Source organism: Coregonus clupeaformis, chromosome 11, assembly GCF_020615455.1.
Source record: "Coregonus clupeaformis isolate EN_2021a chromosome 11, ASM2061545v1, whole genome shotgun sequence".
NCBI lineage: Eukaryota > Metazoa > Chordata > Actinopteri > Salmoniformes > Salmonidae > Coregonus > Coregonus clupeaformis.
Genome location: NC_059202.1, coordinates 4,573,365 through 4,598,152, shown reverse-complemented (window position 1 = coordinate 4,598,152; position 24,788 = coordinate 4,573,365). Strand labels below are relative to the sequence as shown.

The 24,788-nt window shown below is 45.1% G+C and overlaps 1 protein-coding gene across 1 annotated transcript in view; it reads right to left on the bottom strand.

The window, feature by feature from the left end:
- The window catches only part of LOC121576972 (UPF0606 protein KIAA1549-like), a 98,365-nt gene that overhangs the window by 23,693 nt on the left and 49,884 nt on the right, over nucleotides 1-24,788 (bottom strand). Inside the window, 8 exon segments of the mRNA XM_041890608.2 lie at nucleotides 4,029-4,206; nucleotides 7,030-7,175; nucleotides 7,517-7,576; nucleotides 7,786-7,966; nucleotides 13,733-13,863; nucleotides 14,002-14,161; nucleotides 17,168-17,256; nucleotides 17,502-19,835. Of these exon segments, the coding sequence (XP_041746542.2) occupies nucleotides 4,029-4,206; nucleotides 7,030-7,175; nucleotides 7,517-7,576; nucleotides 7,786-7,966; nucleotides 13,733-13,863; nucleotides 14,002-14,161; nucleotides 17,168-17,256; nucleotides 17,502-19,242 (2,686 nt within the window). The 5' untranslated portion in view covers nucleotides 19,243-19,835.

Here is a 24,788-nt window from a genome sequence, read left to right as displayed (position 1 = left end):
TGCTGTATCGCCAGTACGAGTGCACAGCCCCGTACGTCCTGTGCTGATGCCTCACACATATTGTGTGGAAGTAGGCATTCAGCCAGGACGGGTTGTGTCAGCTCTCCGCTCCAGACCTCCAGTCCGCCTCCACAGTCCGGCCCGGCCCGTTCCGGCTCCCCGCACCAAGCCAGTGGTGCGTGTTCCCAGTCAAGCCCGGCCTGTTCCTGCTCCCCGTACCAAGCCAGTGGTGCGTGTTCCCAGCCCGGTCCGGCCTGTTCCTGTCCCTCGCACCAAGCCAGTGGTGCGCGTCGCCAGCCCGGTCTGGCCTGTTCTCCCGCACCGCACCAGTTGCGTGTTCCCAGTCCAGCCCGGCCTGTTCCTGTCCCTCGCACCAAGCCAGTGGTGCGCGTTGCCAGCCCGATCCGGCCTGTTCCTGTCCCTCGCGCCAAGCCAGTGGTGCGCGTCGCCAGCCCGGTCCGGCCCATTCCTGCTCCCTGCACCAAGCCAGTGGTGCGCGTCGTCAGCCCGGTCCGGCCCGTTCCTGCTCCCCGCACCAAGCCAGTGGTGCGCGTCGTCAGCCCGGTCCGGCCTGCTCCTGCTCCCTGCACCAAGCCAGTGGTGCGCGTCGTCAGCCCGGTCCGGCCCGTTCCTGCTCCCCGCACCAAGCCAGTGGTGCGTGTGTCTAGTCCGGCACGGCCCGTGCCTGTTCCACCGGTGCCCGGTCCAACTCCAGTCAGCGGATCCACTCCGGAGCCAGAGCAATCCGCTCCACCGGTGCCCAGTCCAGCTCCGGCCAGCGGCTCCAGTCCGGAGCCTGTACGGTTTGATCCACCGTCGTCGGGTCCAGCTCCAGTCAGCGGTGCCAGACTAGACCAGGGGTGCAACGGGGAGGTGGAGAGAAAGTGGTGGCGGAATGCCCACCCGGCCCCTACCCTGTTGTGTTTGTGTGGCGCGGTCGCAGTCCGCACCTTTGGGGTGACATTAGAATGAGTGACATTAGAATGAGTTGGCGGTCATCCCGGTCAGTAGAGAGTCGTTTTCGCCCTCTGTAGTTTTGTTGTCCCCAATGTCTGCTGCTTGACCTTGTTCTTATGAACCGCCGTCTTTGAAATTTTAAGGATGGAAGCAACCTGACGCTCACTGTATCACTCTGCCAGTAAAGCCAGAATTGAACCTTTATTTTCCTCACTCAAAACGTTCCTTTTCAACTCTTTTGGCTTGGTCAATAGTTATTTTTTGATTAATATTATTTTTGAGGTACTATTAGCACTGTTTTTGCCATCCAGCTGGTCCTATTGCAAGCGGATAGTGATGACCACAGCAGTGGTTTTTATACTTTTCCTCGTTAAATAAGATTTGGTTCATGTGATCAGCTAATCAGTACCTAATTCAGTAGAATGAGGTGTGCCTGTGTTGGAATTCAACAGACACTGGAATGGAATGGCTGTCATACATGTAGAGATGCTGATTTAAGGAACATTTGCAGTGGTCTCTTAATTTTTTCCACAGCTGTACATAGCTATTTAAAAATATATATATATTCAAATATCTTGCATATCTTAATTTCCATCATTCTTTTTATTTTATTTCACCTTTATTTAACCAGGTAAGCCAGTTGAGAACAAGTTCTCATTTACAACTGCGACCTGGCCAAGATAAAGCAAAGCAGTGCGATAAAAACAACAACACAGAGTTACATATGGGGTAAACAAAACATAGTCAATAATACAAACAGAAAATATATATACAGTGTGTGCGAATGTAGTAAGTTATGGAGGTAAGGCAATAAATAGGCCATAGTGCAAAATAGTTACAATTTCGTATTAACACTGGAATGATAGATGTGCAAAAGATGATGTGCAAATAGAGATACTGGGGTGCAAATTATCAAAATAAATAACAATATGGGGATGAGGTAGTTGGGTGGGCTAATTTCAGAATGGCTGTGTACAGGTGCATTGATCGGTAAGCTGCTCTGACAACTGACGCTTAAAGTTAGTGAGGGAGATTAGAGTCTCCAGCTTCAGAGATTTTTGCAGTTCGTTCCAGTCATTGGCAGCAGAGAACTGGAAGGAATGGCGGCCAAAGGAGGTGTTGGCTTTGGGGATGACCAGTGAGATATACCTGCTGGAGCGCAGACTACCGGTGGGTGTTGCTATGGTGACCAGTGAGCTAAGGTAAGACGGGGATTTGCCTAGCAGTGATTTATAGATGACCTGGAGCCAGTGGGTTTGGCGACGAATATGTAGTGAGGGCCAGCCAACAAGAGCGTACAGGTCACAATGGTGGGTAGTATATGGGGCTTTGGTGACAAAACGGATGGCACTGTGATAGACTACATCCAATTTGCTGAGTAGAGTGTTGGAGGCTATTTTGTAAATTACATCGCCGAAGTCAAGGATCGGTAGGATAGTCAGTTTTACGAGGGCATGTTTGGCAGCATGAGTGAAGGAGGCTTTGTTGCAAAATAGGAAGCCGATTCTAGATCTAACTTTTCATTGGAGATGCTTAATGTGAGTCTGGAAGGAGAGTTTACAGTCTAACCAGACACCTAGGTATTTGTAGTTGTCCACATACTCTAGGTCAGACCCGCCGAGAGTAGTGATTCTAGTCGGGTGGGCGGGTGCAAGCAGCGTTCGGTTGAAGAGCATGCATTTAGTTTTACTAGTGTTTAAGAGTAGTTGGAGGCTACGGAAGGAGTGTTGTATGGCGTTGAAGCTCGTTTGGAGGTTTGTTAACACAGTGTCCAATGAAGGGCCAGATGTATACAAAATGGTTTCGTCCGCATAGAGGTGGATCCGAGCTTCACCAGCAGCAAGAGCAACATCATTGATATACACAGAGAATAGAGTCGGCCCGAGAATTGAACCCTGTGGCACCCCCTGAGGTCCAGACACACAACAAAGAACTTGACCGCACTGCTATGCCATCTTGGATCTTCAATTAACAATTAATATGCGTAATAATGTCAGCAGTTCATGCGTAGGATTGTTACCTATAACCCGGATTGCCATTGTATTACATTACATTTTTGTCAAGCAATTATTGTGGTTCATCCTATATTCTCCCTAACATCCTTTCCCCCTTGCAGCAGATGTGGGATACACACACACGCACATACTCTAACACACTCAACCCCTTTCCTCCAAAATCAACCATAAGATCAGATGCTCAACGGTTGTTACATCCCAAAGCCCAACTCAAGAAAGGACCTGATTTACGAATGCATATACAGTTACAGCTGTTTGAGAAAGCATGCAATATTGTAATTAGTAATTAGTTGAAACACTGCTATAAATACACACCAACATATACTGAGAAAGCAATTAGTCAGTATAATTCTTTATTTTGCAGATTTACTGTACTATGATTAGGTGCTCCGCCATTCCTTCCAGTTCTCTGCTGCCAATGACTGGAACGAACTGCAAAAATCTCTGAAGCTGGAGACTCTTATCTCCCTCACTAACTTTAAGCGTCAGTTGTCAGAGCAGCTTACCGATCACTGCACCTGTACACAGCCTTTCTGAAATTAGCCCACCCAACTACCTCATCCCCATATTGTTATTTATTTTGCTAATTTGCACCCCAGTATCTCTATTTGCACATCATCTTTTGCACATCTATCATTCCAGTGTTAATACGAAATTGTAACTATTTTGCACTATGGCCTATTTATTGCCTTACCTCCATAAGTTACTACATTCGCACACACTGTATATATTTGTTCTGTTGTATTTTTGACTTTATGTTTTGTTTACCCCATATGTAACTCTGTGTTGTTGTTTTTATCGCACTGCTTTTGCTTTATCTTGGCCAGGTCGCAGTTGTAAATGAGAACTTGTTCTCAACTGGCTTACCTGGTTAAATAAAGGTAAAAAAATTAAAAAATAAAAAAATAAAAAATTCCTTCATACATATTATAATTCAACTGAGCTCAGCTCATTTTAACTCCATTAAAGGTGAGCCCTGCCTGGGCAAGCAGACTTAGCCTGGTCCCAGATGAGTTTGTGCTGTCTTGCTAACTCCTATGTCAGACTCAAACTCACGTGTAGCCAGGATGCCCTGCACTCTGTATCCCAGTATGATGGCTGCCCTCTGCACGTCAAGGCGGTTCAGCATGTTGGCTGTAGTGATGGCAGGCTGCCGCTCCCCGCTGGGACCCTCCACAAAGTACACAATTTCCAGGGGGTGGTCCGCTCCCACCAGCATGGTCGTACTCACAATCTGGAGGGAAGAAGATGTGTGTTACTGTTAATATCAGCAGTTGTAGACTATATACAGTGCCTTGCAAAAGTATTCAGACCCCTTAGATTCCTTCCAATTGTATTGTGTTACAAAGTGGGATTAAAATTGATAATTGTATTTTTTTGTGACCAATCTACACATAATACTCTGTAATGTCAAAGATACATCAAAACTAAAATATAGTTGTTGCATAAGTATTCAGCCCCTTTGTTTAGGCAAGCCTAAATTAGTTCAGGAATAACATCTGGCTTAACAAATCATATAATAAGTTACATTTACATTTTAGCAGATGCTCTTATCCAGAGCGACTTACAGTTAGTGAGTGCATACATTTTTTCATACTGGCCCGCCGTGGGAAACGAACCCACAACCCTGGCGTTGCAAGCACCATGCTCTACCAACTGAGCTACACGGGGCTACACATGGATCACTGTGTGAAATAATAGGGGTTGACATGATTTTTGAATGACTAACCCTTCCTCTTTCCCCCATACATATAACATCTGTATGGTCCCTCAGTCAAGTATTGAATATCAAGGACAGATTCAACTACAAAGACCAGGGAGCTTTCGAAAGCCTCATAAAGAAGGGCAGTGATTGGTAGATGGGTTACAATAACAAATCAGAAATTGAATATATCTTTAAGCATGGTCTAGTTAATAATTATGCTGTCTATTATGTATTAAACCATCCAGACACATCAAAGATACAGTCGTCCTTCTGAACTGAGCTGCAGGACAGGAATGAGACTGCTCAGGGATTTCACCATGAGGCCATTGGTGATTTTAAAACAGCTACAGAGCTCAATGGCTGTGATGGGAGAAATGGAGGATGGATCAACAACATTGTAGTGACTCTACAATAATGAAAAGAAGAACACAAATATACAGAATATAAATATTCCAAAACATGCAACAAGGCATTAAAGTAATAGTGCAAAACTTTTGGGCCTGAATGCAAAGCCTTATGTTTGGCTGACCTTTTTGTTTTTAGGAATAATGGGCAAATATTGCGCAATCCAGGTGTGCAAAGCTCTTATAGACTTACCCAAGAAGACTCACAGCTGTAATCGATTCCAAAGGTGTTTCTAAAATGTATTGACTCAGGGAGCGGAACACTTTTTCAAAGACTATATTTTAAATTAATCTTTTTAAAAATGTTAGAATTTTTCTTCCACTTCGACATTATAGAGTATTTTTTGTAAATTGTAGACCAAAAAATGTCAATTAAGTCAATTTTAATCCCACTTTGTAACACAATAAAAGGTGAAGAAATCCAAGGGGTCTGAATACTTTGGCAAGGCACTGTAGCTCTGCTGTGACAATGCCATGTACTAGCTTCCAGTGGTTTAAATGTGGAATAGGTGGTTTACATTCTGCCTCTACTTTTCTTTCACCATTACCCAATAATAATGTAGCAGTAGTCTGTAGAAGGGGTATTGGTGCATGTGGTTGCAAACAGAGTGGACTAGTACAGTGTTAGTCACATCAACTGGTGAAAGCTTCCTTCCTACTAATTCAGTTGATATTATTCCTTGTGGTGAGCTCTCTATGAATCGGAACAGCGAGACTCATTATCAAGGGCTTGTAGTCTTTTCTACCCAGAGCACCACTGCTTTACTAATCAAGCTCTGCCTTTTGTGGCGCTCCACAGCACCTGCTCTACTCTCCTCTCTCCCCTCTCTTCACAACAACATTCAGAGGACAGGATAGGCCAAAGTATCCATGGCAACCCCACCTACAGTTTTCATCACAGCGCCAGCCACTCAAAGACCAACCACCAAGTCAAATTGTTTTTCTTTCAAGACCCGTTACTCGAATGCTGTGTGCACCAGTTGCTAATAGCAGATAAATTATTAATTATCTCTCTCTCGCTGCCTGGCAGCTGGAGTTATTATAAACCCATGTGTGTATGTGTGTGTGTGTGTTTTAGAAGGGGGTGGTTCAGGTGGTGCCACACACTGTTCATCATTCCACTCTAAAAAACTTGGAGACTGGATGTGGTTTAGAGGCTGGCTGAGGGAACCCAGGTTGTTTTTCTGTGTCAGATCACACACGACCCAGACTTACTCTCTTCAGTAACACAGTGCCTATGGCAGCCTAGACTAGGGGTTATTACCGCAGAGTGAGAGCTGTACTTGCTGTTCTTAGAGCTATGGTCAAGCACAGCACGAGATAACTGTAATTTGATTCTCAAATGTAATGCATAGTGTGTGCGTGTGTGTGCGTGCACGGACATGTGTAGACGCGTGTGTGTGTGTGTGTTTATGACTTATACTGTATATGTCTCTGAGTAGCAGTACACTTTTAGAAAAAAAGGTGTTATCTAGAACCTAAAAGGGTTCTTCAGCTGTCCCCATAGGAGAACTATTTTGGGTTCCAGGTAGAACCCTTTTGGATTCCAAGTAGAACCCTTTCCACAGAGGGTTCTACATGGAACCCAAAAGGGATCTAACTGAAACCAAAAAGGGTTCTACCTGGAACCAAAAAGGGTTCTCCTATGGAGACAGCCGAAGAACCCTTTTGGAACCCTTTTTTCTAAGAGTGTAGTACACACTCAGGTCACCCTTACCTCAGATAAACTGTACACACACATCTACCTGTGTATAGTATAGTACAGGGGTATTCAAAACTTACCCTATGAGGTCCGGAATACTACTGGTTATCTGTTCTACCTGATAATGAATTGCACCTACCTGGTGTCCCAGGTCTAAATCAGTCCATGATTAGAGGGGAACAATGAAAGAAGGAGTGGAAGGCCAAAATTTGAATTTGAGGGGTATAGTTGCTCTGATGTGGTTACCTGAACACTGTGGTTACCCACGCTGGTGGCCCTCTTGGTGCGCCTAGCCGCCCCCAGCACCTCTCCTAGCAGCAGGGCCACACCACGTTCCATCTTGGCCTGGAAGGTCCGCTCGTCCACCCCCTGGTCCAGCACACCAAGCAACACTGGTCAAGGACAAGAAACAGAGAGTTATGATATCACTCACAGGACAGGCAATACAGAGCCAATCACACAGACAGAACATAGGCCCTGCATGTGTATGTCTTTCAATCCATCCACTCGCTGCAGTTGAGATTTAGATTGGATGGAATACTTAAAAGCAGCGTTTCCCAAAGTCAGTCATGGGGACCCCAAGGGGTGCACGTTTTGGTATTTTCCCTAGCACCACACAGCTGATTCAAATAATGAACTAATAATTCCAACAACCAAAACGTGCATCCCGTTGGGTCCCCAGGACAGAGTTTGGGAAATGCTGATTTAATGTTAGAGGTGTTGGCAAGCATACCTGTTCTAACCCAAGACGAGCGAAGCAACTGGGTGGTGTTCAACTCCGGGTAGTGGAAAGCTATTGGGAAAGAAGAGAGGGAAATCAGGCAAGTACAGACAACCTGAAAATACTCTATATTGAGGTATAAAATAGGTGTATAGAAGGTGAAGCAGATTGACTAATATAATACATTTTATTAGAATACCTTTATTTTTCCCTAAGGGAACTTCCCAGGAGTGTCGTTTTGCATAAAATCCCAATCCATTACAGTATGATAATAGACTCACGCTCTGCGATCTGCAGCACAGGGAAGCCCAGGTAGTAGCTGAACTCCACCATGTTGAGCAGCCTCAGGTGGTTGCTGACCTCTGACCCCTTCAGGTAGCCGATGGCGCCACGCACCGCGAAGGTCACGTCCACCGGCTCCCTCTGCTGACTACTTGGCTGGTTCATGGTGATGTTCACAATCTAGGAAAATATTACATATGCACACGTCTTTGAGCTGGTGATGGATATCAAAAGTTCAGTAAATGGTAAAAAAGAGACTCTGCACAACAAACCTTGTCACCAATAAACCACGTTTATTGAGCACACACTGCAGAGTGATGTTCGTCAATTTAACGTCTATACCACCTTGTTTTAAAGAGTAACTTTCATGGAAACAATTTTTTTTACCGAAAACCAGATGTTTTAGGCTTAGTTCTAGTGAAACACATCAATTCTGGTCTTCATTTTGACAGTTTGTTGCAAAAGTTATATATTTTGGTCTTTTAGTAGTAAATCTAGCTCTTTTTGCCCCTAGCGGTTCAACTCCACCATATAAATCATGATGTAGAGGCACCTTGAGAAAGTGCCTCTACATCATCTCAAGGGAGGGGTTTGGTGTGAGATACCACCTCAAGGCTTGAGGTACCACCTCAAGGCTTACTATAAAAGCAAGTGACAGCGCGCCTTATTTAGCAATGGTCTTGGTAAGTGGAGTGTGACCAATATACTCTGTGGAGATGGAGTTGGAGTGAGTAGTCATGCTGTACTTCGCTCCGCAGGTAATATGACACACATTAAATAACAATGGAACGATTTGATTAGTGTAATGTTAGCTAGCTACATAGTTGTCTTTGTATCAAAGATAAAGGTGTAGTAAAGAGAAACTATCGAGGTTAGCTAGCCAGCTACATTCGTTCGCAGCGACGCCGTTTTTCAAACAAAGTCAACACCGCAGCCATTGCTAGCTAACCAACACTACCAGCTAGCAGTACTGTAGCAACTAAATACAATATCATTTTAGTCAATGAGAATTTTGCAATGTAAAGCTTCACTTTCTGAACATTCGAGATGTGTAGTCCACTTGTGTAGCTAGCATGACTGACTTTGTGCTAGCTAGCCAACGTTTAATTATTTCTGCGTTATGAAAGGAACTAGACACGGACACAAATGATCTGTTTAGTGTGTTAACACACTATTGATAGTTTGTTGTAACCAATTATTGGTGCTAAACCGTGTGTTATTGGATACTAGCATTCTAGTTAGCTATAGCGTCATAGGATACGGTGCCCTGGGCGGTTTTCATGGAAGAATACTGTACCAAGTTAGCTAGCTGAATAAACTAAGTTAGAGTCTATTCCTAGAAAACATTGAACCGCTGTAGTTTACAACAATTATAATTTCTAAAGTGGAAGTTGGGAGAGTTATATTTGAGTGTTTCAGTGAAAGGTAAGTGAGGGAGGCCCCGCTCTCTCGCTTCCCCAGATGTTTAGTTAATTTTATTCCGATCTCTTTTGCATTATTGTAGTCTTTTCTGTAGCCTGTCAACTATGTGTCTGTCTATCCCTGTTCTCTCCTCTCTGCACAGGCCATACAAACGGTTCACACCGCGTGGCTGCTGCCACTCTAATCTGGTGGTCCCTGCGCGCACGACCCATGTGGAGTTCCAGGTCTCCGGCAGCCTCTGGAACTGCCGTTCTGCGGCCAACAAGGCAGAGTTCATCTCAGCCTATGCTACCCTCTCTTCTCCAGACCATCTCCAGTGACCTTCTCCCTTACCTCACCTCGCTCATCAACTCATCCTTGACCGCTGGCTATGTCCCTTCCGTCTTCAAGAGAGCGAGAGTTGCACCCCTTCTCAAAAAACCAACACTCGATCCCTCTGATGTCAACAACTACAGACCAGTATCCCTTCTTTCTTTTCTCTCCAAAACTCTTGAGCGTGCCGTCTTTAGCCAACTCTCTTGCTATCTCTCTCAGAATGACCTTCTTGATCCAAACCAGTCAGGTTTCAAGACTGGTCATTCAACTGAGACTGCTCTTCTCTGTGTCACGGAGGCTCTCCGCACTGCTACAGCTAACTCTCTCTCCTCTGCTCTTATCCTTCTAGACCTATCTGCTGCCTTTGATACTGTGAACCATCAGATCCTCCTCTCCACCATCTCCGAGTTGGGCATCTCCGGCGCTGCTCACTCTTGGATTGCGTCCTACCTGACAGGTCGCTCCTACCAGGTGGCGTGACGAGAATCTGTCTCCGCACCACGTGCTCTCACCACTGGTGTCCCCCAGGGCTCAGTTCTAGGCCCTCTCCTATTCTCTGTCTATACACCAAGTCACTTGGCTCTGTCATATCCTCACATTGTCTCTCCTATCATTGCTACGCAGACGACACACAATTAATTTTCTCCTTTCCCCCTTCTGATAACCAGGTGGCGAATCGCATCTCTGCATGTCTGGCGGACATATCAGTGTGGATGTCGGATCACCACCTCAAGCTGAACCTCGGCAAGACGGAGCTGCTCTTCCTCCCGGGGAAGGACTGCCCGCTCCATGATCTCGCCATCACGGTTGACAACTCCATTGTGTCCTCCACCCAGAGTGCAAGGAACCTTGGCGTGACCCTGGACAACACCCTGTCGTTCTCCGCTAACATCAAAGCGGCGACCCAATCCTGCAGGTTCATGCTCTACAACATTCGCAGATTACGACCCTACCTTACACAGAAAGCGGCACAGGTCCTAATCCAGGCACTTGTCATCTCCCGTCTGGATTACTGCAACTCGCTGTTGGCTGGGCTCCCTGCCTGTGCCATTAAACCCCTACAATTTATCCAGAACGCTGCAGCCCGTCTGGTGTTCAACCTTCCCAAGTTCTCTCATGTCACCCCGCTCCTCCGCACACTCCACTGGCTTCCAGTTGAAGCTCGCATCTACTACAAAACCATGGTGCTTGCCTACGGAGCTGATCAGACCCTACACCCAAATGAGGGCACTACGTTTATCCACCTCTGGCCTGCTAGCCCCCCTACCTCTACGGAAGCACAGTTCCCGCTCAGCCCAGTCAAAGCTATTCGCTGCTCTGGCACCCCAATGGTGGAACAAGCTCCCCCACGATGCCAAGACAGCGGAGTCACTGACCACCTTCCGGAGACACTTGAAACCCTACCTCTTTAAGGAATACCTGGAATAGTATAACAGTAATCCTTCTACCCCCCCTCCCCATTTAACAATTTTTAAAAAGAAGGAAAAAAAGGGTGGTTGTCCCACTGGCTATCCTAAGTTGAACGCACCAATTTGTAAATCGCTCTGGATAAGAGCATCTGCTAAATTACTTAAATGTTAAATGTTAATGATGCTTCTTTGACTAGACTACTGACTTTACACAAAAAAAAAAAAAATGCTTATCGTTTCATACACATCTATGTGCTTTTACGAAGGAAAAAACATGTAGGCCATTGGGAATTAACATTTATATTCGTAGCTACATCCATTGTAACAAGAACTAGATCACAATGGTGGTCATATCAACTAGTTGTATTTTTCCATAACTTCTGACTGATTGGTGGCACATTCTGCTAAAACAGTTGCCTTATACATTTAGCAGACGCTCTTATCCAGAGCGACTTACAGTTAGTGAATACATATTTTTTTATACTGGCCCCCCGTGGGAATTGAACCCACAACCCTGGTGTTGCAAACGCCATGCTCTATCAACTGAGCTACATCCCTGCCGGCCATTCCCTCCCCTACCCTGGGCCAATTGTGCACCGCCCATGAGTGTCCCAGTCGCGGCCGGCTGCAACAGAGCCTGGATTCGAACCAGGATCTCTAGTGGCACAGTTAGCACTGCGATGCTGTGCCTTAGACCACTGCGCCACTCAGGAGTGTTCAAAGGTTGTGAGTTCTAATCCCAAATGAGACAGTTGTCTTTTACTTTTTTTACAATATTTATCCCCTGCCCACACACTTCTAATTCTGAAAAGTGAAATCATACCTGTGAGAGGGGTCGCCCTGGTAGTAGTTGTAGGTTTTTATACAGTACCCAAGACCAATCTGTGAGTTAATTTGACAATTGGAAAAAGAGTTACAGCGTAAATACTGAAATGCGGGTCGGATTTAATTGAGCCCCTAATTTTCATTTTCAAGGTGATGATTGCAATTTTCTTCCCAACACAATAAATCTGAGTCTACATTACAACCAAAACATTTTGCCGCTCCATAGGGGATTCAAACTTAAACCGCAAGCGTCAATAGATGTCAAGAACACAGTGCTTTACAACTGAAAGCTAACTGTCCAGAGCTGTACTTGCTCGCGATGCACATCATTTTATTATCAGAGCGTGCCAGTGGACTTCTGGTAAGTACGATTTAGTGAGAGTGTTGATCAGGTAGAACTACGTTTACCCACCCCCACAATGAATATGTATGAGCAATTCCCCCCACCAACAACTTCTCACCTGAATGCATTTTTTTAACATTTGAAGAGGTTAGGCAAAGGCTGAAATTGGGGTTGAGAGTTACCCTTTAACGTAACTTCAGTGAAATGACGTGGAAACAACTTTGATTCAACCAGTGTGAATATACAGCAGAAGAGCTTGGGTCAGATGGATCTCATATCATTTGCGGAATTGAAATAGAAAGGGAATTGAAAATTAAATAACCAGACATAATTAAAATGGCAGTCTCCAGATATGAATGTATTATCCAGTGTAATCTGTTAATTTACTGAGTATGAAACCTATGTGTCTGAAAACTTTCCATAACCTTTTGGCTTGCTACATTCAAGAATGGCAAACGTGAACAGCCAAATAAGCACTTTCTCAACCGTCTGTATACTTTAATAGTGGACAACCTCTGCAAAAACCTGAATCAATAAACCTAAGCTAGTAATTTTGGTCTTGAATGGGTGACCACTGATCAAAAGACTTGTGTGCTGGAGACTGAGATCGGCACTTAGGTTGTGTTACTGCAGAACACACAGTCACGCAACCATACATTTCAGCCATTACTCCCTGTCGCTTCACAAGCTTTAAGTCAAGCAGCTCCTGCCTCTCTCTCTCTCCAATCCAAAGCAAGCCACTACTGCTGCTGCAATCAGCGTACTGCTGGTGCAACGATCGTTAGAGGCAGTCCCAGTCTATGTTTGTCGAAGTCAGCAAACAAGCAGCGCCAATTAAGACTGCAGAGATAGCCTAGACCAAGGGTTTCAACTCTTACCCTACGTGGTCCGGAGCCTGCTGGTTTTCTGTTCTGCCTGATAATTAATTGCACCCAGGTCTAAATCAGTCCCTGATTAGAGGAGAACAATGAAAACAATCAGTGGAACTGCCTTCAGGGTCCAGAGTTGAGTTTCAGGGGCATATGTCCTACATTTGCATACAGTAACCCAATTCGTTTCTAACTTTCTTTCTAATTTCTTGGCCTCAGCCAACTGACTCTCTTGGAAAACCAGAGCTTTTCTCTCTTTTCCTTTCCACTTCCAGATTTATTTCAGCAGACGCTGCTCTTAGAGAGCTCTAGCAGTAAGAGCATAGCTAAAGTACACGGCCAGTGGTCTTTAGTAATAACAAATGTGTGAGCTAAGGGTTCCTGACAGAAATGGGTTGCGATTAGAGGTGATTCCAGACGATCAGTGCCAAGGAGTTGGGACTGGGGGTGAAAACTCAGGAAGGAGTACGTGACTGCTAATGAAAACAGAGCATTAGAAGAAGCTCAACTCTGTTCTAGTTGACCGGAGGAAGCTCAACTCTGTTCTAGTTGACCGGAGACTCTGTTCTAGTTGACCGGAGGAAGCTCAACTCTGTTCTAGTTGACCGGAGGAAGCTCAACTCTGTTCTAGTTGACCGGAGGAAGCTCAACTCTGTTCTAGTTGACCGGAGGAAGCTCAACTCTGTTCTAGTTGACCGGAGGAAGCTCAACTCTGTTCTAGTTGACTGGAGTGCTACACTGTATTCAGTCAGTCTCTACTTACATCCACAGTGAAGTTTGTGGACTCCTGCGAGCGCCGGCGCACTTCGGCGTACGCCATGGTCAGGCCTTTCTCAATGCGCTCGCTGAAGTTGCAGACGCGCACGTCAATGTGCCTGGGCACAAACTGCAGTACTGGATGGGGAAACAGAAGAGACGATTTATGTCTACATTCAGACACACCCTAACAACATAGTACATACTGGATATGCACTATTCAAATCTCCATTTCAAAAGTAGCTTGTATAGTTCGATACAAAATAGTGCTCTTACCTGAGTGTACCTGGTACTGGTGGTCTGGTACCTTCCAGTAGTGTGAGATGGACAGGAAGCGTCGACTTGACTGGCGCAGGGCGTTGATGATTGATATGGCCGTGTACACCACAGGACCCGACACTGCCCGGAACACAAAGTCTGGAGGATTCTTAGCAACCTTTACCAAGACACAGAAAAAACATCATTATAATTTATCTCCTAGAGTTATTCATTCACTTTCAATGATGGAGCTTAGATGTATTTAAATTCAGTCTTTCTGTCAATTTCTACCATCCTCCAAGTGCTTATTTATTTTCACTTCATTGAGCAGACACACTTATCCAGAGCTACACGGGACTACAAATGAATATATCTTATACATTCAGTTTGTTCCTCAATTCTGGCACCTTGGTTGAACTACGAGGTACTGTATGCACACTACTTTTTCCTTTTGCACTGTACAACATTTAAATCGTTAAAGGTAGAGACAGTGTCTTAAGGTCACTGCCTCTCTGCTGGGCCATGAAGTGTTGGGTGTGTAGTTAGTCATTAGTCTTGTTTGTTTATCAAAGAGCCTGGAGATAAAGAGTCCATAGGAAGTGGGCTGTCCTTCCTGGTGTGTCCCATCCCAATACCCCCACACACATGACCAGTGCCATTACACAACATAACAGCCTCATACCCACAGCTGCAGTTCCCTAGCGCTTGATTAAAACTCAGAGCATGTTGCAGCTGTTAGGCGGTTTCTTAGGGAGCCTGCGCTTTCTAATGAAAAGCTAACAACAGTGCCAGCACTTTGAGGTTAGCTCTGTCAGACTAAGTCTATGGGCTCATTTACAGTGCCTTAGGAAAGTTTTCAGACCCCTTGACTTTTTCCAAATTTTGTTACGTTACAGCCTTATTCTAAAATTGATGAAATTGTTTTTTTCCCTCACCAATCTACACACAATACCCCATAATGACAAAGCAAAAAACGTTTTTTATAAATTTTTGCAAATGTATTACAACTAAAAAACTGAAATATCACATTTACATAAGTATTCAGACCCTTTACTCAGTACTTTGTTGAAGCACCTTTGGCAGTGATTACAGCATTGAGTATTCTTGGGTATGACGCTACAAGCTTGGCACACCTATTTTTGGGGAGTTTCTCCCATTCTTCTCTGCAAATCCTCTCAAGCTCTGTCAGGTTGGATGGGGAGTGTTGCGGCACAGCTATTTTCAGGTCTCTCCAGAGATGTCCGATCAGGTTCAAGTCCGGGCTCTGGCTGGGCCACTCAAGGACATTCAGAGACTTGTCCCGAAGGCTCTCCTGCGTTGTCTTGGCTGTGTGCTTAGGGTCGTTGTCCTGTTGGAAGGTGAACCTTCGCCCAAGTCTGAGGTGCGGAGCGCTCTGGAGCAGGTTTTCATCAAGGATCTCTCTGTACTTCTTCTTTGCCTCGATCCTGACTAGTCTCCCAGTCCCTGCCGCTGAAAAACATCCCAACAGCATGATGCTGCCATCACCATGCTTCACCGTAGGGATGGTGCCAGGTTTACTCCAGACGTGACGCTTGGCATTCAGGCCAAAGAGTTCAATCTTGGTTTCATCAGACCAGAGAATCTTGTTTCTCATGGTCTGAGAGTCTTTAGGTGCCTTTTGCCAAGCTCCAAGCGGGCTGTAATGTGCCTTTCACTGAGGAGTGGCTTCCGTCTGGCCACTCTACCATAAAGGCCTGATTGGTGGAGTGCTGCAGAGATGGTTGTCCTTCTGGAAGGTTCTCCCATCTCCACAGAGGAACTCTAGAGCTCTGTCAGAGTGACCATCAGGTTCTTGGCCACCGCCCTGACCAAAGCCCTTCTCCCCCGATTGCTCAGTTTGGCCGGGCAGCCAAACTGGTGGTTCCAAACTTCTTCCATTTAAGAATGATGGTGGCCACTGTGTTCTTGGGGACCTTCAATGCTGCAGAAATGTTTTGGTACCCTTCCCCAGATCTGTGCCTCGACACAATCCTGTCTCAGAGCTCTACAGACAATTCCTTCGACCTCCAGACAATTCCTTCGACCTCATGGCTTGGTTTTTGCTCTGACATGCACTGTTAACTGTGGGACCTTAGATAGACAGGTCTGTGCCTTTCCAGATCATGTCCAATCAATTGAATTTACCACAGGTGGACTCCAATCAAGTTGTAGAAACATATCAAGGATTATCAATGGAAACAGGATGCACCTGAGCTCATAGCAAAGGGTCTGAATACTTATTTAAATAAGGTATTTCTGTTTTTAATATTTAATACATTTGCCAAAATTTCAAAAAAACTGTTTTCGCTTTGTCATTATGGGTTATAAAAAATAAATAAGAATAAGGCTGTAACGTAACAAAATGTGGAAAAAAGTCAAGGGGTCTGAATACTTTCCGAAGGCACTGTATAGCCTAACATAACTTTACCTCTGTAAAGACTGAAGAAAATGGCTGCTTTTTCAGTTCACTCTTATTTGAGGTATTGAAGTGAAGAATAAACCCCAATAAAAATACAGCAGTACTGTATTAACCCTCTACAGACTAAGCCCTGTCTAAGGGGGGGGTGGGGTCTACTAAGCTAACATATGGAATTGTTTTAAGAAGGTCATACCAAAGAACATTTAGCTATTTGATTTTGAATTTTAAAACCCCTTGAAATATATATATTTTTTACATTTATATATATATATATATATATTGATTAAGCATTGCATTTGGCCTTACTGCTATTAGCCAATACAAACGCATTGAATAACAGATTCACTACATGGAACAACAGATAGTTCCCAAAACAAATCCAAAGGAAGTTTGTTCTAAGTGTTTGTCCTATATCTGAGAGATATTTTTTGGACATGTATTTATCTGTACTATATCGGAGAGATATTTTTTAGACATGTATTTATCTGTCCTATATCTGAGAGATATTCTTTGGACATGTATTTACCAATGATCCAGAAAATACTGCAGTAAAACCAAACAGAAAAAAATTGTATAGTCCCGTGTAGCTCAGTTGGTAGAGCATGGCGTTTGCAACGCCAGGGTTGTGGGTTCGTTTCCCACGGGGGGCCAGTATAAAAAAATAAAAAATGTATGCACTCACTAACTGTAAGTCGCTCTGGATAAGAGCACCTGCTAAATGACTAAAATGTAAAAAATGCCCCATGCTGCCTCATGATAATCTACCTGCAGTTCAATTGACTTATTGAATTCAGTCTTCAGGACATCTCGGATTTGGGATTTGGCATATCCAACAGTGGCCCCAGCCGGAAAACCTGCAGAGGAGGGTGGAACCACACATAGGTAGTACATCTCATTCATAAATGCTGTTTTAGATTAATTTAGTGTACAATATTGTCAAAACATTACATCACAAACCATGACTTTCATACTAAAAGGGAAAGAATAACACTTCAGAGTTGTTAATTATATCTTAGTAACATTGATAAAGTTGACATTCCACATAATGTTTCTGCATTAAAAAAGTATATTAATACGACAAAGAGGTAATACAACTTACCGACTTTAACAAAGTACACAGGCTTGGTGACGTTACAGAGGTACTGGCGACCTATGGTTGTAGGAGGGCTCTTAGTAGTAGTTCTGTTTAAGAGGGTGGTGGTAGTGGTGGTGGCCAGAGAGGTGGTTGTAGAGGCCTCAGTGGTGATAGTTGTAGTAGTAGTGGTGGTGGTGGTGGCAGGATCAGTTGTGGAGATGTCTACACTGCTAACTGTAGTCTGGCTGTCGTTGGTCACTGCTGTGACAGGACTATCAGTATCAACGGCTTGGTCAGCCATGACTGACACCGGGGGGATGGTGGTGGCGTTGGTGGCTGGTTCTGTGGGGCCTGAAGTGATATTGGGTGGTAATTCTGTCTGGCCGGGAACTGGGGAGAAGGCGATAGAGGTGGTCATCACAGGAGTTACGAGAGAGGTGCTGAGGAGGGCCGTCTCTGTGGTGGTGGGAGAGACGTACCACTGGATGTCTGTCTCAGAGGCCGTAACACTAGGCTGCACAGACACTAAGACAGAGCTGCTGTCCAGTCCGACACTGGAGGTGGTCACGGGGCTTGTCCATTCACCGGAGGACACCTGACCAGTGACACCCCACAGAGAGGACGAGAGGTCCATGGAGGGGGTTGGCGCTACTGAAGGCTCCAGGAATGGCACTGAGACATTCAGAGGAGTCATCTCTGTGGTGTCTGCTGTGGTCGTATTGAGTGGCTCTGAGCTGGAGATATCAGTGGAGGACTCTTCGATCCAGGTAGTGTTGTCAGAAGGCTGGACCTCCACTCCATCCACTCCATTGAAGGCTGTGAGCATTTGGCTGAGGTCCACAGTGAAGGTGCTGGTGGCCATGATGTGTGTGGTGCTGATGGACATCAGGGAGAAATGCCTGGAGGTGGTGGTCACGTTAGTGCCTCTGTGTTCTTCTGAGTCATCCTTGGTCAGCTGGATGGTGTAGTACTCCAGGCTGTTCATGTCCGGTAAGAGAAGGTCTGTTGGTTCAACTGTGAAGTTATCTGTCCAGTCAACGTCAGAAGCTTCTGGTAAACCACCTTGAGGTGTTGGTGTTTGTCTTGAGGCGAGCGTGGGGTGACTGGGAGAGGGATGGATGGAGAGAGGAACGGACGTGGGTGCCACACTTCTAACACTAGAGCTGTAAACTGTTGTTGTGAGACTAGGTGAAGACGTCATGTGACGCATCGAGGAGAAGGACACGCCGACCCTGGAGGGGAAGGAGGTGTCGTAGCTTTCCGCGTTGGAGTCCTCCAGGTCGTACATGTCCGTGGGCAGGTTGGTGACCAAGAAGAAGTCATCCCCTTCCGAGCCCATGAAGGACATGGTCTCCATGAAGTCTCCGGAGCCCCAGTCCACCTCCATGGTGTTGGTGGGAAAGATGTCCTCAGGAGGGACCATGGTGGGCTCGGCCGAGGAGGACGTGGTGTGAGGGCTCAGAAAAGGCACGTAACTGGGAGCCAGCTGCATCTCAGGCGATGGTTTCGGGAGCATGTGGATATCTTGAACAGCATTGTCCTTCTGCATGAGCTCACTGCTGGGGCGAAGGTGATCCAGATAGATTAATCTACTTGAGGGATCTAGGGGCAGTTTGGAATCCAGCAAGAGATCTCCTAATCTCTGGGACACGTCTGGATTAGGTTTAGACTCTGGCCTGGCTTGGTCTGACTGGGCTTCTACATCTACCAGATCGTCAACAGGCAGTCTAGGCTGGTCGAGGGGTCCAACAGGAAGTGAAGTCATAAATGCAGGAGTTGTCTGTTTTGATGGGTCTTGCTGGTTGCTGGGGGATAATAATGGAGGTTCATCTGGAGCTCTCTCATTAGAGTTTGGGACAATTAACTGTACCGATGTAGTCCAACTGGTGGCTGTAGAGAAATACAAGGGTGTTGTGGATGTATTGGACTGTGGTCCGAGAGGCTTCTGGTGTGGTACTTTAACAAGGGTTGGAGAGACAACTGCCATGGTTGAGTTAGGACCAGAGAGCTTCAGCTCCCTTGAGAGTCTGGTAGGGCCTTTAGGTTGTTGCTGAAGGCCAATCACATGCTCTGAGGAGCTTAAAGGGGGAGTGGAGAGAGGGTCTGGACCAATGGGCAGGGGATCTCTAGAAGTCAATGATTTGGAGTTCTGAAAAGCTGAAAGACCCCATTGAGTAAGTGTTAGTGTAGATTCAGGTGGTAGGTGACCAGGTGAAGGCAGCGCTGTAGTTGTAGTCTCGTCTGGGTGCTCAGAGGCCTCAGTGTGTGAAACTAATAAGGCTGAGGGTGATTCAGTCCAGCTTGATGCTTTTTCCTGAAACTCTTCCAACATGGTGGGATCCAATGAAGACCAGTTTACTGAAAAATAAACAACAACATCAAACATGAACATTGATAATGGCAAATTATAGATCAGATAAGTTATCTGTAGAAACTGAGTAGCCTAACTAAGACTGCACTGAAATATTTGATGATCATTGAGACACATAAAGTACTGTGGAAAATAGCATGCTCTTCAAATTGACTAAGAGAGCGATATGATCTCATTCTCATTGAAGACTTGTTGTTGATACACAGTGAACCTTTTTCATTTCATTTTCTTGCCCAGTGAGTTTTGGCAACAACAACCTTTGGAAATGACCAGGAAGGAAGCCATCCATCACTCTTCAGAGAACAAAGTACGCTATAAATGTTGAACAAAATTGCAGGATCAAATCAAACAACACTGGATAAAGTCAACAGATTTAGCCTAGTGACTCAAAGATGAAAAACGACGGTGGTATTTCCACACAGGCATATAATTATAGACATTTCCTACATCACATCAATAGGACAGCTATGGTCTCAAATATGTTCTGTCACGCTCTTTAGCCTTAATTAGTAGGCTACTTTTCTCCCTAGAATAAACATTGATCTGTGACTGACAATAATTAACATACAAATTAATGAGACGAATCATGAATGGTCCCAAGGACATAATATAGGATTACCATTTTTCATCGGAGGGCTCCATATGGGCCTAACCTGATCCTCACCTCTAGAGCAAAGGTTATGGGATGATTAATGGACACTAAAGGCACAACATCTATTCTTCATCTGTTGTGGTCAGGGTTGGGGAGTAGGCCTAATCAGTTACATGTAATCAGATTACAAAAAACTTTGAGTGTAATCAGTTACGTTAACAGCAAAGATATGGTAATCAGATTACAGATACTTTTGGAAAAACTAGATGATTACTTATTGGATTACTATTACATTCAGAAAGGATGTGTGCTGAAATAAAAATACATTACGACACCTTTCTGTTTTCTCAATGACATTCAATTTAGCATCGGAAAAAAGGCGCAAGTTTAAGTTTGTTCCACCTGAGCGAGTCTGACCACAAGTCAGAGACCACTATGATGACACACCAAATGATGACCACCAATCAGAGACCACTATGATGACACACCAAATGTGTTTGATGGATTCTTTTGGTCTTCTTCTAATGCCTCTTAAGGGGGAAGTAATCCAAAAGTAACTGAAAGTAATCAAATTACATTACTGATTTTGGGTAATCCAAACGTTACACTGCTGATTAGGCTTATGCTACAATTCTGGACAGGCACCTAGTAACTGTAACGGATTGCATTTAGAAAATAATGAAATGTCAACTTACTGTAAGCCTGATAGACCGGCCTACTCAAAGTAGGCTATGTGCAAAAAGACTCCAACCAACAACGTTACATAAAATGTACAATACCAATTACAGGCTGCGACATTGTGTGCACTTCTACAAAATCACTACAGTGCCTTAGGTGTCAGGCTAATCACTAGTCTAACTAACGCAGTACCATTTGCCAAAGTGGCTATAAAATGGAAAAATCTATTCAGAACAACAAACCATTGATACAGTCAGTGTGGATGGATGCACACAACAATGACAGAAAAGTTATCCCCAGAACCCTCATGGAACAGCTTTAGTGTAATCCACAGCAGTGAACAATGGGTTAGGTTATCTCTCAGTGCACATTTTGTGACGGTGTACTATAATGCCATTTGTGTGTATGATAATACAATTTGCTTGTATAGCCTAATTAATGTTGTGTGTGGATGATGACGTATGGGGACCATATGTTCCATAGTAAAAACCTCAGGTCATTCTAGCTTAAGGGTTCAAAGTGAGCTACTTACTGAAGCACACTAGTAGCTAGTTACCATAACATTTTCTGGTGCTTGACCTTCGAATGTCCCTGTTCTCCTTCATCACAAGCAAGTGTATATTTTATTTAAAAGCCATCACAAACCTACAAGGACAAAGTCTAGTGATTTTGTAGAGTGGGGTTTTGTTGGGCACTGCAGTGCTGTAACGGACAATATGTCTTTGCTGATGCACTGAGTACGTTTCTGACGAATTTGCCAGACTAGAGAGTGCCAATGGCCTTCATTCAGTAATTTGCTTCATGCATAACTTAAGCATCATGCATGATTTAATTGGGAACTGCCGTGATTACACAAGTCACAGTCTAATACACGTGTGTGACGTGTGTTATGTGTTGTGTATGTGTGTGCGTGTGTTTCCGGGGCAGAATCTGTGTGTGTGCTGCCAGGAAGCCACGGGTGCAACGCTACAACACTTTGAATAATTCATAGTAGTAGGCCTTCCAAAGAGCTGTATCAGTTTGCCTAGTTTATATTCTAAAACGTGTTCTATACATTTTCCATTAGCATCGCGCTTAAAGTCCAAACAGAGGCTTGTGATGTTGCATCAGGGATCTTTGAGAACCAGAAAGCTGTATTTCCCTGCAGTCAGACAAGAGATGTACTGTATGTCATCAGAGTTAGACTACTAGGCAGATCAGACAGCTGAGTTGAGGTGGTCTCCTAATGGTAACTGAGATGGTATGTTGAAGAAAGTAGATTGTCAACATGAGCCTTCTGGAGGAATACTGTGAGTGTGTGAGTATCAGGTTTTATTTACACAGAGGTGAACTCATGGCAGGTAACCACAGGAGGCTGCTGAGGGAATGGCTCATAATAATGTCCGGAACGGAGCGGAATGGAACAGCATCAAACACCTGGAAACCATGTGTTTGATGAATTTGATACCATTCAACTCAACCGCTCCAGCCATTACCACGAGCCTGTTCTCCACAGTTAAGGTGCCACCAACCTCCTGTGCAGGTAACGTGCCCTTCGAGCAGCATGGTGACTACCTGGCTCTGTGAAGAATGACAAGTGAGATGGTAGATATTCAACAGAGTGAAATTTGGCAATGGATGGCAGGGAGCAAGCTTCTGTAGCTGTCTGTGGTAGACCCAGCTGACTTCTAGTAGGCATCCATCCACTCCAAATATCCCCTTTCAGAAAGTGTAGCCTAGAGATCTTATTGATTTTATGGGAGAGATGGAGAAACGTTGAGTTGTCCACAGTTTCATTTGAGATGACTAGGTAGAGGACACAATAAAGAAAGCAAAGTATGTTCGAAAAAAGGTCTGACTTTCTGTAATACTTCTGTAATGTAGGCCTATCTAATGTAAACTTAACAGGAATCTTCATCTATTCTGTTGGGTGTTAAAGTAGTGAAGTGAGCTTGATTGGGCTATGGGCTTCAGTATGCTGTTCTACTGTAAATGTTTTATACTGTCTGTGTGACTCATGCTTGAGCGTCCATTAGAGGGACTTCACAGTTCAGACCCTGACTAAGCATCGCTAGCAGCACACAACCAGACTCATCATATGGAGTGACTCAGCAACCGCCTGCCATGTCTCTGCTCTCTGTACGAGGTCTCTACACATCAAAACAACCACAGTACCAGCTGACATCTATTTATACAAAAGAAAGACAGAGGAAAACTCTTAAACTCATACAGCCCAAACTAGCGACGACCACTGAGAGATCCAGCCAAATAACCACAGCTGCTTAGACATCTACATTTTTACATTTTAGTCATTTAGCAGACGCTCTTATCCAGAACGACTTACAGTCAGTGAGTGCATACATTTTTTTTCATACTGGTCCCCCGTGGGAAACGAACCCACAACCCTGGGGTTGCAAACGCCATGCTCTACCAACTGAGCTACACGGGACTAAGATGCATCTGAACTTTGTTTGTGGAGATGAACTTGAACTCAATCAAGGTGCTCTTTTGGAACTCATCTCTGTTTTCCTTCATTGCTCACATTCAGTCAATATGTTAGATCTAGACAGTGGCTGGCTCACCTAAGAGGAAAACATGCAAAATGCTATCCTAGGGCATAGGGCTGTGGCGGTCATTAACTTTTGTCAGCCAGTGATTGTCATGCAAATAATTGCCGGTCTCACGGTAATTGACTGTTAATTAACATAAACATGTTGAGCATCTCCGGGCTTCAACACATAGCCTACAAACCGCTCCGACCCCTGCCTATCCCCAAGCGCCCCTATTCCCAGAGAAAAGAAGGAGGCGGACGTCCCGTCGGGCCATTCAGAGTGGTCCGGCAAGTCAACGCAGTGACCTACCGCCTGCAACTTCCCCCCACCATGCGGGTGCATCCCACATTCCATGTGTCCCTCCTCAAGCCTGTCGCCACCTGTCCCCTGGCTCCCCCTCCTCGTACTGTTCCCCCGCAGCGCCTTGTCAGAGGACAGCCAGCTTTTACGGTGGACCGGATCCTGGACTGCCGGCGGGTGGGGAGGGGTCTCCTATTTCTGTTGGATTCCGTCGCCTCCACCCAGAGGCGCCGAGGTGAACACCTGGGGATGTTCGTCGGGGGGGCACTGTTACTGGAGTGGGTCGCAGTTCCGGAGCGACCCACTAGGTGTCATCCTCCGACAACCATAGCCACCTCCTCACTCACAGTCGGGACTAATTATCTGCCTATTGGTGTCACCTGTGGCTATCTGATTCACTTGTGTATTTATGCCCTCACTTCCCTGTGTTCCCTTGCTCAGTTTTCTCTGCTAGTTCCTTGATGTCAAGCAGTACGTATCAGTGTCGGATCACGTGACGGAGTTACAGGTACTCGAGAAGTGTTCTCCCTGTGTCATTGTGTTTTTCCAATCAGAGTTAGTATTTTGTATTGTTTGCTGTCAGCCTGTTTTTTGGAGACCTATGTGCTCCTCATTTGTTTCGTGTATAGTCCGTTGTTTTGTATCCTGGCTTTTGGACCACCAGGAAAGATCCTTGTTTCACCATCCTTGCCTACTGCCTACTGTCTATCCTGCACCGCACCTGGGACATACCTCACACCATCCCTTACAATAACATATTCTGAGTTTTCCTTATGTTAGGCCCTGATCTGGCTATGCCATATGGCTGTGGGCTACACTAGTTCATTTAGCAGACGAGA